The sequence below is a fragment of the Lutra lutra genome, chromosome 8 (genome assembly GCF_902655055.1).
Source record: "Lutra lutra chromosome 8, mLutLut1.2, whole genome shotgun sequence".
In the NCBI taxonomy this organism is placed as follows: Eukaryota; Metazoa; Chordata; class Mammalia; order Carnivora; family Mustelidae; genus Lutra; species Lutra lutra.
The window spans coordinates 106,409,293-106,424,829 of record NC_062285.1 but is presented as its reverse complement, the minus strand read 5'-3'; the positions used below and the strand labels follow the sequence as shown (position 1 = coordinate 106,424,829).

At 43.9% G+C, this 15,537-nt stretch overlaps 2 protein-coding genes across 2 annotated transcripts; both read right to left on the bottom strand.

Annotated features, from left to right (window-relative positions):
* Positions 1 to 3,102: 3,102 nt before the first annotated feature.
* Positions 3,103 to 13,503, bottom strand: MYF5 (myogenic factor 5). Its single transcript, XM_047741539.1, has 7 exons — positions 13,470 to 13,503; positions 12,767 to 12,996; positions 12,313 to 12,394; positions 8,554 to 8,687; positions 5,340 to 6,020; positions 4,569 to 4,644; positions 3,103 to 4,160 (listed from the first exon to the last, which is right to left on the bottom strand). Exons 1-7 carry the CDS (start codon positions 13,501 to 13,503, stop codon positions 3,970 to 3,972), a joined length of 1,428 nt encoding a protein of 475 aa, XP_047597495.1. The 3' UTR covers positions 3,103 to 3,969.
* MYF6 (myogenic factor 6) lies at positions 13,455 to 15,272 on the bottom strand. Its single transcript, XM_047743464.1, has 3 exons — positions 14,664 to 15,272; positions 14,286 to 14,376; positions 13,455 to 14,095 (listed from the first exon to the last, which is right to left on the bottom strand). Exons 1-3 carry the CDS (start codon positions 15,180 to 15,182, stop codon positions 13,977 to 13,979), a joined length of 729 nt encoding a protein of 242 aa, XP_047599420.1. The 5' UTR covers positions 15,183 to 15,272; the 3' UTR covers positions 13,455 to 13,976.
* Between the last annotated feature and the right edge of the window lie 265 nt (positions 15,273 to 15,537).

Genomic DNA, 15,537 nt, shown 5'->3' with positions numbered 1-15,537 from the left:
AATTATTTTATCTACTAGTGATCAACATTAATAATACATTTAAAACCCAGTTTCTAATATAAAAGAAATGTTTAATAAAGGTCCTTTCTTAACTTTCGCTTGGGGTCAACATTTCTTTGACCTTAAAATCCCTTTGACTGTAAGATGTTCAGCTTAAAACGACTTTATGAGTAAAAAAAAGAATCTTCATTAAATGTTGGCAAAGAATATAAAACCAAAACTGATTTCATAAATTACAGTGTGGAAAATTATACTTATTGAGGAAAAATACTATTGTTTCCATTGCTGTTACTGCCATTACTTTTACAATTCCCTGTTGTGTGTGTTACCCACCAACTGAATTAACTATTGTGGGAGGAAATGAGGAAACAAAAATGATTCTAAAATTTCTGGCAGGCTTACCTAGGCAAAGATCCCACAAAATGAAATAGGATACACAGGAGAAGATGCATCTAATTTTGTCCATGTTGCGATTGCTGTCAAAGGACAACATTTCAGGGACCACTGGAAATCGGAATGGCTTTCTGAAGAAAAGCCTGCAGATGATATTTGGAGGGTGTTTTAATGTGATTCTTTCAGTTGCAGATCCACTCCATCTAGCTCATTTGTGGGATTCATAAAGAGTGATAAGGGAATGACTTGGGCCCACAGTCAGTAAAGTGAGAGGACTTTCTGGAAGGTTCCAAAGATCCCCACCTCAGACATTTATTTACGAGCCTTCATCCTAAGTCTCAACCATTGAGCTTTCTTTTATTAATTATCATTCCCTGAGTATTTGTTATGTACGAGGCACTAAGCTAGCCATTTTTATGCCTCAGATCATGCAATCCTCCCAAGTTCTGTGATTTATATTCTGTTACTATCCACATTTATAGGGAAGAAAACAAGGTTTTGAGAATTTAAGTAACTTACCTAAGTTCCCTCAGCTAATTAGTGATAAATCAGTGGGGCTCAACTTCAGCTCTTGTCCAGGGCCCTGGATTTACTATAAATAGTGGGCACATAGTGGATGATGTGTTCTATTCTGTCTCTGAGTCCTCTCTGTCCCACTACTGATGGGCTTCTTTTGTTGACTTGATTCATATTCTTCCATAATTTCAGCCTGTGCATAGCTTATCATAACCTCTCCAGAACCATCAACATCATGATCTTTCAGTTTAGCTCCTATAATTAAACAGTGATCTATTTATCTGAGTCTGAACTCCTGATTTTTTTTTAAATATGTTTATTTCAATGCATATATTAGAATCAAGCTACGTATTTCCTAAGTGTTGACCCATCTATGGGATTGGTTACTCTCAGGTCAGATATCCACCCCTACCTGATTAAGTTACTAAAAAGGCTAATCCATGCCAATCAGAGGCTACATGCAGGGAAGCTTCCCTTAGAAATGGTATAGATGAGGCAATGGTAGAAACATCTCCACCATAGGCTCTAAGTAGGACACGAAGCTATGGAATTAGAAAAGTCCACAGTAGACCAAAAGAAAAGAGGCGACACAACAGAACCTTAAGAAATAAATGTATACAGATTGGCCAGAATTAGAGAGGTCAGTATGAGAAATTAATGAAAAACAGAAAAGTAGGAGAACCAATAGAAAAATAGAAAATAGTATTAAAGAATTCCATGAACAAGGGAGTTTAAAAAATAAGAGTGTGTTCCACAACAACAAATGCTTCAGCAATATCAACTCATTCATATATATAATATAAAATATGCTACTGCAGTCCAGGGGACACAGGGTTGAGCAAGAAGAACAGGTCCTTGTTCACATGGCAGAAGAAACAAATGTTAATAATCATGCAAAACAATATTAGAGCACAGCTCTCTGTAACTTCAGGAAAGCCCAGCTGAAGTGGCAAAGTACCCCCTGAAAATATCACCCCTGGATGTTTCCACATCATTGCAAAAAGCATAGAACACTAAGTTGATTTCCTTTAAGAATGCTGATTATAGGTATTTTTCTTGACTAGTGATTCAGTTGTTTAACATGGTACATTGGCTGAGCAGAGGATCTAGCATTCAATCTAAAGTCTAAATTGGGTCTAGAATGATGTCTTGCTGTCTTCTCAGTTTTTATTTGCCATATCTGTAAAACAGGATAAATGGTCATTTGTGATGCTATTACAAATAGTTGCTACTAATATTGTTATCGTGTTAAAAATCCTACAAAATAATTCTTCATAAAGAGGAAAATAAGCCAAATTTTACCTCCATTTATGCTACTGAATTCATTTCATTATAGATTCAGAGGGCACTAATGATAAAGCAGCAGCTAGTAATTATTGAGTACTTCTCATTATGCAAATGAGGAAATTGAGGCTTAAGGGTTTAATAATTTGCCTAAGAATGCTCTATTTGGACTGGCTAATTAGACTCCCTCACAACTCAGATTCCAGTAGGCTCAGGCTTCCTTTGACCCAGCACTGGAAGTCCCAGAACATTCTTCTGCTCAAGCAAGTTACTAAAGCTAGCCTGGAATCACTGAGAAGCAAATTAAATTCCACTTTTCAATGGAAGAAATAATCATGAATTTGTAGCCACATTGAATCTACCATACTGACTAGTATATACTTTCTCTGTTTCTCTAACTTTCACCCATTTTACCCATTCACTGTAATCCGGCTCTGCTACTCTCCTTATCCATGGTCAAGACAACTTTCAAATCAGTAGACTTTTCCTATTCTGGGCAAGATTATACTTGGAGCCCAGATGTCACTCCTGATCTTTTTACCTGTATATTCCTAGCGTCTCTTTACATGATTGTGATACATGATGAGACATGCTACAGAGGAGAGGTATATGGTATTTTTTAAGGTTTTATTTATTTATTTATTTATTTATTTATTTATTTATTTGAGAGAGAGAGAGAGAGCATGAGCAGGGGTCAGGGACAGAAGGAAAGGAATAAGCAGGCTTCCTGCCGAGCAAGGAGCCCAACATGGGGCTTGCAATCCCAGGACCCCAGGATCATGACCTGAGTGGAAGACAGGTGCTTAACTGACTGAGCCAGCCGGGCTCATGTGGTCTTGTCCTGAATGACTTCCCCTCCACACACACATAATTTGACATTATATGGCACAGTACTCAGAGAAGGGAAAAACTGTATTTAGCAGGCTCCCTTCAAAGCTGATTAAAATAGAAATGTTCTCTTCATTTGTCACAACAGGACCTAAACTGTGTCCACGAGATGGCAAACATTCACATGTATCCACAAAGCCAACTATTTTGTTATTTTCAGCCCCATGTTAAAAATTTTGTGTCAGTGACCGCTAATTCCATTAGGGGTGTTCTTTTTTTAAAAACATAAACCAAAATATTTCTTTCATCTGAACAATTTTATTTATGGTGGAATTTCCAAAATTTCTTATATCTTGAAATTATCCACAAAGTACTATTTTGTGCTTACACAAAAAAAGAGGCATTCCTTACAAGAAAAGATAAAAATATATACCATTAGGCAGTAGTGTTATGTGTTTACTTAATACAATATCACCAAAGGGTTAATAGAAAAACAAAAGTTAAATATATTTAAAGTTTCCTGTAACTGATTTCTGGCTGTTCTAATGTTTCAAAGAAAAAAAAAAAGATCTAACATCAGACATAATATTTTGATAAGCAATATTTATTAAAAAATATAAGTTAAGCATTGCAACAAGCTACCTTCAATAAATTGCCCCCTATCAGAAAGAATATTATTGGAACTATATATCTAAAGCAATAAGGAGGTAAAGAAGAAGAAGGAGGAAGCGGAGGAGGAGGAGGTGGAGAAAAGAAATAAAGTATAATCGCAACGGTGACTTTTGAGTTAAATACACTTTCCGTATAAAGTGGCAAGATAATATTTACAAATTTCCAACTGAAAGGAAATCTTTATATACAAGTTGTCTTGCTTTTGAACTTCTGGGGCTTCCTTCCTCCTGTGTAATAGGCCCTCCTCGTAGAACTCATCTAGACTAGATTTTCAGTTCATAGCACATGATAGATGAGCCTGGAATTAGAGGCCCCTGGAGTTGCAGGCTGTGAATCCGTGCTGGCAACTGGGGAGAGAGAGGCCGGGTCCTGGAGAGGCAATCCAGGCTGCTCTGAGTTGGTGATTCGATCCACTATGCTGGATAAACAATCCAAGCTGGATAAGGAGCTCTTATCTGTGGTATATACTAAGAATACAAGGAGAAAACCATTAAAAAAAAAAAAAATCCCAAATAGAGAGACTTGCTTATGTGGCCTCTTAAACCATAGGTCAGCAACTTTGACATCCAGAGGTCAGGTGGTCACAGAAAGCCTGTTGTAGAAATTTGCAACAAATATCTAGCAATTCACGGGGGTGAACAGGGAGTGGAGAAGCCCCTTGATAAAATTTCAAGCAAAAGTGCATATGTGTGCATCTGTTAGGGGGATTTTGAACAAAAGATGTGTGCCTATTTTGCTGCACCAAAACCTCCCCATAGGAATCCTCTCTTCTATTCCCTTCCCCAATACAGCCTGGAAAACCAGACCCTGCTTTGACAGGCTGAAATGTGAAGTTGAGCTGATTTTGAAATTCCTCTGAAGTCATCAATTCTTACCATTTGGCATATCGGGGCAGTAGATGCTCTCAAAACTGCTGCCTTTTCTGGACCAGACTGGACTGTTACATTCAGGCTATAATACAAGACACAAAGGAAGTTTGTTTTCAGATCTTGGCAAAAAGAAGCTCCGAACCAGGGTGGCACTGGGCCTGACCGCTAGCTCTGTGCATTGACCACTCTCAATCACCTTCATTGCCTCGATTTAGGAAGGATTCGACCTCGCCAAATTGTAAGGGCACCGAGGTCAATCTCTGTGCTTGAAGAAGAGGAGAACAGTGGCAAAGGGAAGAGGGTGGGGGTGGAATTCAGCAGCAATGTGCATTGGGTTAACCATGCAAAATGGATTGGAGTAGAAGGAAGCCACACTAATTCAGGGAGAGAATACTTTCCCAGGGCAAAAACACATTAAAACCTGGCAACGATGGGGCAAATGCCCTCCGAAAAGAATGCATCGATATCCCTTTCCAGCCAGACCTCAGCAAAGCAGAGATGGGGGGCCGTGTGAAGAAAACATGTTATTGATCATTTGCAGCCACCTGTCTCATATGACAACCCTCTCCTACAATGTTCACCAGGAACCTGGGAAGAAGTCAAACTAAAATCCTGTTTAACAGCTGTTTCCTGGTATCTTTCTAATTGTGGCACCCCTTCTCTACCCCCCCCCCCAACTACCAAGCAATAACCATTGAATATTTGGTTGCCACCCCTGGTTTAAATGAGATGTAAGAATTTTTGGAAAAGACTGGGGTGACCAGCGCTGTCTCTTACCATGCCGTCGGAGCAGTTGGAGGTGGGGCTGGTGGGCTCCGAGCAGCTCTGTCCTGGCAGGCTGTAGTAGTTCTCCACCTGCTCCCTCAGCAACTCCTGCAGGCTCTCGATGTAGCGGATGGCATTCCGGAGGATCTCCACCTTGGGCAGCCTCTGGTTGGGGTTGGTCGTGGTGCACCTCTTGAGCGTCTCGAAAGCCTGGTTGACCTTCTTCAGGCGTCTCCTCTCACGCATGGTGGCCGCCTTCCGCCGATCCATGGTGGTCGACTTTCTCTTGCATGCTTTGCAAGCCCACATGAGACAGTGGCCAGCCTGGTGGTGGCCTGTAGGTGCTCGCACGTGCTCGTCCTCGTCTGAGCCTTGCAGCTCTGGTTTGTGCACCCCGAAGGCAACTCCTCTTGGCTCAAACTCATCCCCGAACTCACCCTCAGGGGACGGGATGCAGGAGCCGTCATAGAAGTACTCAGAAGGCGAGAACTGGCAGCCGTCCATCATTTCGATCCTTTGCGGTAAAGCAAGTGGTGCACCTGGACAGCAGCTAGAGATACAGGGGAGAGACGGGAGCCTGGCGCCGCTGTGGGCCAGTGAATCCCCGGGCGGAGCTCCCTGGTCGGTTTCTCCAGTAATTAACAAGGGCAAACGCCTGGCGGCCTGGGTCGGGTGTGCTGGGGTTGGGGCTCTTTATATATTCTTGGGGGAGGGAGGCCGGCCCCAGTGGCCAGGCACTATTAGCATATCCCACCACAACCCCCGCAGGGGCTGTCTGGGCAAACCTCCGCCTTTCCTCTAGAGACAATTTGCTGTTTACAGCCCCTTTTGACGCTAATGGTTTTACTGCATTTCTGCTGGGGCGGGCGGGGTGGTGGGGAGGGTGGGATCATTCTCCGACCCGCTTACTCGCACTCTCTAGGTTACCTAAACCAAGGGATCACTTAAAGAGTGGTAGAGACAAAGGGACGAAGTCCATCCAACCTTTTGGAATTGATCATACATCAAAAAATATTAAAAAAATAAAACACCCTACTATAAGCTGAAACCAAAAGCCGACCTGCCTTCCCGATCTTGGACATGAGGAATTAGCTTATTTTTTGGTGTTTGTTTCTCTTCAACATGAACTTTAATTATCTCGGGAATTTTTTTCAGTCAGTGGATCGAATAACGGTTGCTAAAAACTTTGAAGCAACACTTTGAATCATGGAGTGAATCTGGATTTTTAAAAATCTATTTTGCTCTGGTCTGCTTGTCACTTTATAGGCTCTGTGTTGTTGGAGGATGGGCAGGGAGGTTCCTTTTTTCCCAAGACAGGGCTCACTCTGAGTTCTGCTCATCTAAAAGGAGGTGGGCTCAAGGGCCAAGTGATGCGAACCATCCTCCCTTCCCTTCCCCTTCTGCACACGTTTACTGAGCGCCTCTGCCCTTGTACTAGGCCTTTGCTAGACCTGGTACAGATCTGGCAGTTCCATGCTTACTGCACCTCTGTGATTTGTCTTGGAAGAAACTGAGTTTTAGACGGCGACCTCTCTTTCCAGGAGCGAGTTTCCTTTCTCCCCTTTCTGCTCCGCCCTGCCATTTCGACAGACTAAACAGCCAAGCTGGGCTTTGGGGTCGCTAATTTTCTGCTTTCAGGCGAGCTAACACCGTTACAGATGCGTCCCAGCTGCCGGCACAGCAATCCTTCTCTGCTCGTGTAAAATTTCCAGCTCAAACCTTGAGTAACTTCACACACTATGGTGACAAAAGCCTTCCAGAAAAGCAATCGCATTAGGGTCTTGGAACTTTGGTGGGAAGGAGAGAAGAGAGGGCTGCCATTTATGTAAGAATCAATCTATTAATTGGCTTTTGCCAATGCTCCTCCACCTTTAACCTACTTCCAGATCTCTCAGGACGGGGATGGGAGGGGATGCTGCTGTTTATGGACAGGAAAAAGGATTCCTTAAGGTCTAGGCACATAGACTTAAGTAGCCTGGAGATTTAGACAGGGGCTGTGGCCCGGTTAAAATAGGAAGGAGTGTTTTCATCACCATCTCCAGTCATCCAGTCCAGTAAGTGTTGTGGCTGGTGGGGCGGCGGGGGTGGGGGGGGGGCACTTTCTTGTATTACTTATTCCTAAAATTATTTTCCTCAAGCAACCTGGTTGGCTGAACCCAAGTCTGTAGGGATCAGAGAAGTTCTAACTTTTTCAGGGTGAGATCTGCTCTGCAGTGTGAAGGTTCGGAAAAACAGGGGTGGTAAAATGTCAGTCACTAAGGTTAGCTTCTACCTGCAGGGCTCTGCCCCCTTTCCCATATTCATTCATCCCTAAGACAAAGACACCACCACACCCCCCACCCTCTTGAAAAATCAAGCTCCCTTTCACACCAACGAGCTGCTTAATCGTCTGGCCAGTGGGAAATCCGTCTGCACTTTATTTAGGACTATTAACAAGTGGATGCCTTTGAAATGAATAGGGTACTGAGGGCTACACTAGATAAAAGAGTCAAGTTCCCGAAGGACCCAGGCGGAGTCAAGACTCCATCCACAGCGGTGGAAACATTGGAATTGCATACACATTGCTACCTCTGAAATACAATTGTGGGGAGATCATCTCACCCAGGAAGTCACACAGGTTCCGGCCATCATCAATAGCCCCACTTTCTCCGACTGTGCAGCACACACCTGACGCACAGATTTATGATTTGGGCACAAATCAACTTGCCCTTCCAAGTTCAAGTGGAAGACGTTATCCTCGCCTTTCAGCTCATTTCTTTACATCAGGCGCCTCCTGTGCTCTGTACCCAATTCCTCAGCGCGGGGTATGTGTAGTAAACAATTATTAAGACTTTTCTATTTGCAGAGCACTGTTCTCATCCTTTCCTTGTGTTCATTCATTTTCTACGGTCGACGACTCTGGGGGGACTGTTTACTAGATCCATGTTTAGAAGACGGTAACCGAAGCTCAAGGGGAAGATAATCTGCCCCCGGTCACTCAGGGTTGGAAGTGGGCATCCTGATTCTTAGAGCTCGGGCTCCTAGAGGTGAATTTTGTTTGTTTTCTTGTCCATTCCGACTCAGTGCGCGCGCTTGGCGCTGCAGCACAAACTCGCCCGAGCTGGGCCGCTCACCCTTCCCTCCGCTCGGGGCCTGGGAGATGCTGTCACTCAGGAGGCTCTGTCAGTAACGGCGGTTCTCCGGGGTTAGGGCCGTCTTGGGTAAGGTGATCTCAAAACAAATTTACCAGAGTGCCGCGGGCGAGTGGAACTAAAGAAGCCGCGAAAACACAAGCGCCCGGAGGCTTAATGGGACTTGTTGGTCGGGGGAAACAAGGTCCGGGGTTGAGGACCCTTGGGACTCCAGCGCTGAAAATAGGATCTCAAAACACCCGAGTAAAAAACGAGACAAAACTTAAACCGCTGTCAGTGGCGGGGGCAGGGGTGAGGGCGAGGGAGGGGGAGGAGGTGGGGGAGGAGAGAGGAAAAAAACAAAACAAAACAAACACACACAAAAACGAGAGACAGTATACAAAGGGAAAAGGAAGCCAGTGTTTCCGAGATGGCTGGGATCCCCCGGTACAGGAGGGATTCTGCTGCTCTTTTCCGACGGGAAACTGCGTAAGAGAAAATGAGGAACTGGGTGAGCATCGAGAGAAAAATACTTTTGTGGAGAGGGGAAATTGAACAAAGCAGAATGAAAAAAGTTGAAAATCACTAAAAGAGAGAGAGAGAGACATCTCCTGATTATTTGGGTGCTCTTACTTAAAATCAGACTAGACTGACTTTTGTTCCTCATCCAAAAGAATAAAAATACAAGCAGTGGTTCACTCTTTCTTGAGAAGCGAATTTCCTACGTGCAGAGGAAACTCCTACGTATTTAATATGCAACCACGTAGTTAGAAATGACATTCCAACACTAACTATAGGAAAGCCTTACAGTAGGCAGATGAAGGGAAGACAGTAAGCCATGCATGGTGTTATAAATGAATGCCACTCACTTTTTAGGGAGTATATCAATAATTAAAATATTTTTTACACTTAACATTTTGAAGGAAAATAAATGCATGTTTGACTTTCTTACAGTTTAGATTCAACAGGTTTGAACTGCATAGACCTTTAAGTAATCACCAACCTTTTTTTTTTGAGAACCTATTTTAATTTAAGTATTATGGCAACAATCCTAGTGTTGATGGACAGACTCCACCAGCGATACGATGCTCAGAGCTCCCTTTCCTAGTAAATTTTGCCTACCCTAGGAATTCTGCATTATTCCAAATTTTCTGTGATTCTCTCAGTGGGAGAAACCAAATACACAGAGAAAGACGAGTCCATTTCAATTGCTTCTGCCTCTATCTGAGACCCTTATCAACTCCTGGACAAAGGGAGCTGTTCTAGAGATTTTTTTGCTTATCGTATATGACTTCACAATGTGCTAAACAATTTCAAACTGCTATTAACTCTGGGAACCAGGCACACCTAAGTAAACACATTAGTACCTGCCAAAGCTGCTGGAAGAATTTGTGGAGAAGACAGCTGAGGAAGACATTGGCCTCTGCTTGGATTCGAAGACTCCCAGGAGAGATCAAAGGCCCATGGAGGGACTTTGAGCAGACTTGAGAGTAGAGAAAGGAGCCAGTCCTTGCAGCATTATCTTTGTTTCAGCACATGGCATAGCCATTCTGAATTCAGAAGCCAGGCTGACTCTGAACTAGGCTTGCAAAAAATGTCCTTTTCAGAATGAAACCTTTAGGGCTGAGAGTCATCTTTTTATAACACTGCTTTTGAGGGTAAGGGAGTGACTGGAGGGGTCTGTTAGAGAAAGGTCTTGAAGGCTTGGCTCTTTGAGGAAGCACTATGTCATTCCTAACTTACTAATGGATTAGAGTAGGAAATGAGATATTCCAAAGTTCAAACTTAACTATATTTAAATATATCTTTCTCGGAGAATTTTGAGATAAATAAAAGATATAAAATATTGCTTACTAAGAGAAAAGCATGAACAGCTATATTCTAACTTTGAGTCAAAAATGTCTTAGTAAGGACAGAGTTCAGTTTAGCAACCCAAGACTCCTCTGGCAGTCTCAACAGTAGTTGAGAACATTGAATTTCAGCACCATGCTCCCATTCCCCACACACAGGAAGGAGTCTGATATATCTCTATCTATATCATCTATATCTATCTCCATCCATTAGACATAAATGAATTTCCATTATTTTTAGGGTTGGAATTCAATGATTCAGGTGTGATGATTAAAGTTAGTTTGAAAAAGCTGGCATTTGATATTTCATAAATTATTTGTATAGCAATATACAAAAAGAAAATAACTCATTTTTAAAAACTATTTGGTAACTTTATGGCTACTTTGGGAAAGAGACTCAGTTTAAATCCCAAATTGCTTATCTTTACCAAGTTATTATATCTTGATTTTCTGCTTCCATGGCCCTGTTTGTTTTGCCTTTGGCCTTAGTAGAGATTATCATCATTAATATCAAGTAAAAACATTTTAATTGCAAACACACCAAGGATTTCATTGGAAAACCTAATATGTCAACTATAGCAGTGGAGGTCACATGAAGTCTTTGGGAAATATTTGCTCTATTTAATGAAGAGACCTCTATAGGCAAACTTACTCCAAACAATTTCTCAAGTTACCTAGCTAGGGGAGATAGAGAAGATTTGCTTTGTAAAGACTGAATAAAATCCATCAAGCAAATAAAGTCCATGAATTGATAAAAAAACATTCTGCTGCTAAATAGTTTATAGTACAGATCTTATTATAAATACATGTGCAATCATAACGTAAATTAATAGACCTGGTTACTTATGACATTTGATTTCAGTTGTGGCATGAATCTGTGGCACACGAATATACCTATATCTTATTTTATATATATACTATATATAATATGTAATGTGTATACATATAGCATACATATATATATACATATACACATACATACATATACACACACATTTTAGGGAAATTCTCTACTGATTCTCAAGAAAAAAAAATCATAGATACATAATAAGCATGATGAATGGACATACACACCACCCAGACACACTCAGATTCATATACACATTCTGATTGGATAATCTGAAATGCTCTACACTTTATCTTTAATTAAACTACTGCCCTAATTTGGAGTTGGCTAGCTAATCACTCTTGCGAAAGAACATTTGGAAAATAATTGCTGAAGAGAGCCAAACTGTTCTAGACCATAAATGTTCTTTCTTATTTGCCAAAGGCTTCTCTTTCAGGCCACAGGCGGTTGGGCCAAGGGGCTGGAAACCACTGGTATTTACTTGCTCCAAGCCCTGGCTCTTTACTTACAAATCCAAGAAACTCTTCCTTCCAAAGAAACCTTTTCTCCAAAGAAGTAACCAGTTTCTCTCACACAAGCAGTTGTAGGATTCTGAGTGAATATGTAAAATGCTAAGAACGAGTCATTCATATTACTACTGATTTCATTATTATTAATACTTTTCCCAAATAGCACTTGCAAGGCAGACTGTATTTGAAGGGACTGTGGTTTTTGGTGGAAGAAAACATTTGGTGGTCAAAGTAGATTTACTGATGAAAAATAAAGAGAGCCCACATTTAGTGTTTGGGGTTCTGCTTTGGCTAAATCCTTTCTGTGCTTTATCTCACTGAAATCTTCACACCCCTGAGTTAAGCACCATTATTGTTGTCTATTATTTTATAAATGAGGAACCTGGAAGAAGAGAGGAGCTGGGACAGCCCAAGGCTACACAAGAGCAACCCTGGATTCAATCCAGGTAGGCAGTGCGCACAGCAACTCAGCCCTTTGCAGCCCCTCACATTCCCGCCTGCTTTTCTCAAATCTCTGAGAGAGATTATATTTCAATGTCGGTTTTCTCTATGAACCTTTCTGCACTGTATAAACCTTCTAGAAGAAACGAGAATTATCCGAGTGCTGGGAAGGCAGAGTAACTTTTACTCCAGCATGAGGCCTTTAGAGATAGAGAAGGGGCACAATACTGTTCCGTGCCTGCAGGGGGCGCTGTCTGTGGTGGTATCTGGAACTTGCGTGGTGTGCCACAGGAACGTCCAGACTGTTGGGCTGGGAAATAGCGAATTCGGTTTGATTTTCACATTTGTAAACTGAGGACCAGCTGTGGGGGAAAAAGAGGGAGGAAGAAGTCAAGGGTGGGGAGGGGTGTTGGAGGGAAGGTGCCGTTTGCAGAACGTAAGCGAGAAGTAGCGATTCCAGAGAAATGGCTAGCCCTCTCCCCCGCTTCACTTCCCACTGCGATTCTTGGTGGTCGTTCCTTCCTGAAGTTACAGGATAAATAAACCTGGCACACGTTGTAAAATCCTGGCCGTGAGGAGCTCCTGCGGCTTCAAGCTTCTCTGGGGGCTTTGCTATTTGGTCCAGCTAAGAGGTTTCATGTGTGTTGTTGTTGTCTTTTGCCCTCAGCCATTTAACCCTTACCTCTCTTGAAGCAACCTGTCCTTCAAAGAAGCCCACCCCCTCCAGAGACAAATTGTTCCCTTCTTTTATCTTTCTATTTGCAAAACAAACTCCAGCCCCCGAGGCCTGGAGGATATTCCCGCCTTTTAACTGGTCTAGTTCAAGAAAACTAGGGAAGGGCCAAGACCAGGCTGGGAGGCCCGTGCAGCCCCTGGGTCCTCCCGCGAAGGCTTCTTCGTGAAGGGCCCGGCCTGAAAAGTCAAACAGGGAGAGTAATTTGGGCTCAGTGAGCTGAAGAGATTTTTAGGCGGATACAAGTTTTTGTGTGGCTATCTCTTGCAATAGTGAGATTTTTACTGGACTGAAAATTCAGTTGTTAACTCTGGGTAAGTAAATCTTGCCCAGATCTCCAGGTAGAGGACGGTGAAAACATAAAAAAGGTTGCTGATAAAAGAGAAAAGGGCAGATTCCTCCTGGATATTCTTCATTCTTAACCCCAAGTGTGAGGTCTATAGGAGATAGAAAGTGAACAATTTAATTCAGACCCAGGAAAACAACTCATCTTCTTCCCTTACAGTCAGCCTTTAAGAACACACCCAAATAAATGGGCTTGTGTGGCGTCTTCGGTAAAATACGGCTCCTCTTTATTTACGTGCACCTGCGCCCAAACATATCTTTTCAGATGAATCAAATTAGGACCAACTTTGTCCATAAAGAAACTTACTTTTTAATATTACAATATCAGGATCCTCGCACATTTTATATGCAATCCGTCACTCCACATTTAAAATAATATTTCTCAGGTTTACATAAAAAATGAAAGTACTAAGATTATTTACAAAAATACATTCAATACCACTAACATTTAGAGGCAACGTTCCCACTTGGCTTCAGACAGGAATGAACTTCTTTTGAACATGGCACAAAGGGATCCCCAGAATCAAAGGAAGAGGTTACACAACTAACCACACAAACACAGAGTAAGGCTGCTAGGGCTAAGCCACTCGCGGTTCCAGAAGTAAAAGCCCAAAGCCGAAAGGCTTTTTCATCTGAGCGTGCACAACAGTTTCTGAGAAGTTTCTTTGTGAACAGGTCTCCTTCCCTTTCATAAACTCCTTGGTCTGCGTTCCTAAATGTTAATGTAATGTGACCCAGGCTCTAGGATTAGGCGAAGGAGGGAGGGTGGGGGTCTTCCTGCGCCGTGGAGGACATCCCACACTCCGGCCGCGAGCTACTTCTCCACCACCTCTTCCACGCAGGGCAGTTTGCGTTCCTCGGAGGAAATACTGTCCACGATGGAAGACAGGCATCGAAGGCTACTCGAGGCTGACGAATCGATGCTTGCCCCTCCTGGGCTCAGAAAAAGAAAAAACACTCAAGCACAGCATCCCCGGGGGAAGGAAGTAGGAGGCAGCTCCGGCCTCACGGGAGGACCCCGGCCTCGCGCGTCCCCGCCGTCCCTGCGAGCCCTTTCTTCCCTTCCACCCCAGGCCCCCTCCCCGGATATTCTCCAGCACGGCCCAGTGCCCTTTTACTTTACCTTCCTTGGCAGTTATCACGAGCCCCCTGGAATGATCCGAAACACTTGGCCACTGGGAGCTGCAGGTGCGCAGGAAATCCGCACCCTCAAGCTGGAGAAAAACCAAGGCCGCAGATTAGGAAAGAAACCTCGGTTCCGGGGAGGGAGTGGGGAGGCTCTGTGGGGGTGTTTCCCCTACTTCCTCGGGCCGGGGACGAATTTCCTGCCTCCTGCAGGCACCCCGAGTTCACGGGTCACTGGGGGTTCACTGGGAGGGAGCGGGAGGGGCGGGCGAGGAAGGGGACTGGGAAGGGAGACGAAGCAGCTGGAGGTTAAGGCCCCGAGGAAAGCATCTAATCAGCCGGCGCATTCCCCTGCCCCAGCAGCATCTGGGCTTACATTCTCTTGCTTGGGTCTGTAGCTGAAGGGGTCCACCCCTAGCTCCTGCATTTTTTCCTGCTGATCCAGCTGATGGAGCAGGTCCTGCAGCCGCTCGATGTAGCTGATGGCACTCCGCAGAATCTCCACCTTGGGCAGCCTCTGGTTGGGGTTGGCCACAGTCCGCCGCTTCAGTGCCTCGAAGGCCTCGTTGATTTTCTTTAGTCGCCTCCTCTCGCGCAGGGTGGCAGCTTTCCGCCGGTCCGTGGGGGCCGATTTTCTCTTGCAGGTCTTGCAAGCCCAGATCAGACATTGGCCCGGGCAGTGGGGGGGCTGCAGGCCCGGGGGCGCCAGGACGTGCTCCTCTCCGCTGCTGTCGCTCCCAGCTTCCGGGGGCATTTGGTCCTGGCAGGGGGACAAAGTACCATCACTCCCTGGGTACAAAGGAGAGCCCTCGGCCACTTCTAATGGCTGCAGAGTAACATTTTCCCCGTCCAAGTAGAAGAAATAGGAGCCAGTTTCAAAAAGGTCCATCATCATGTTCTCCTCCTTGGCCTCTGACTCGGTCTGAACTGGGTGATGGGTTCAAAAACCCAGAGGAACCACCCAGATGGCATTTAATTAGTGCGGTGACATAAGTCGCCCCAGCTTTATATATAGTAGCTCCTGAAACTCAATCCAACTTTTAGCTGTCATGGAGCATCAGTCTCCCAATGTGATCACAGCCAGTGCTCTCCGGAATATCTGGTTTGAAAGAAAACTGAGAAGTGTCACCACCAGGACGACAGGACAATCTGTGTGCAGAACAGGTTAAAAAAAAAAATACTCCAGGGAGAATCCTACAATTTAAATAAAACGTTTGAATGCTTCCATTTAAGACAGTTTAGGTGCTAAC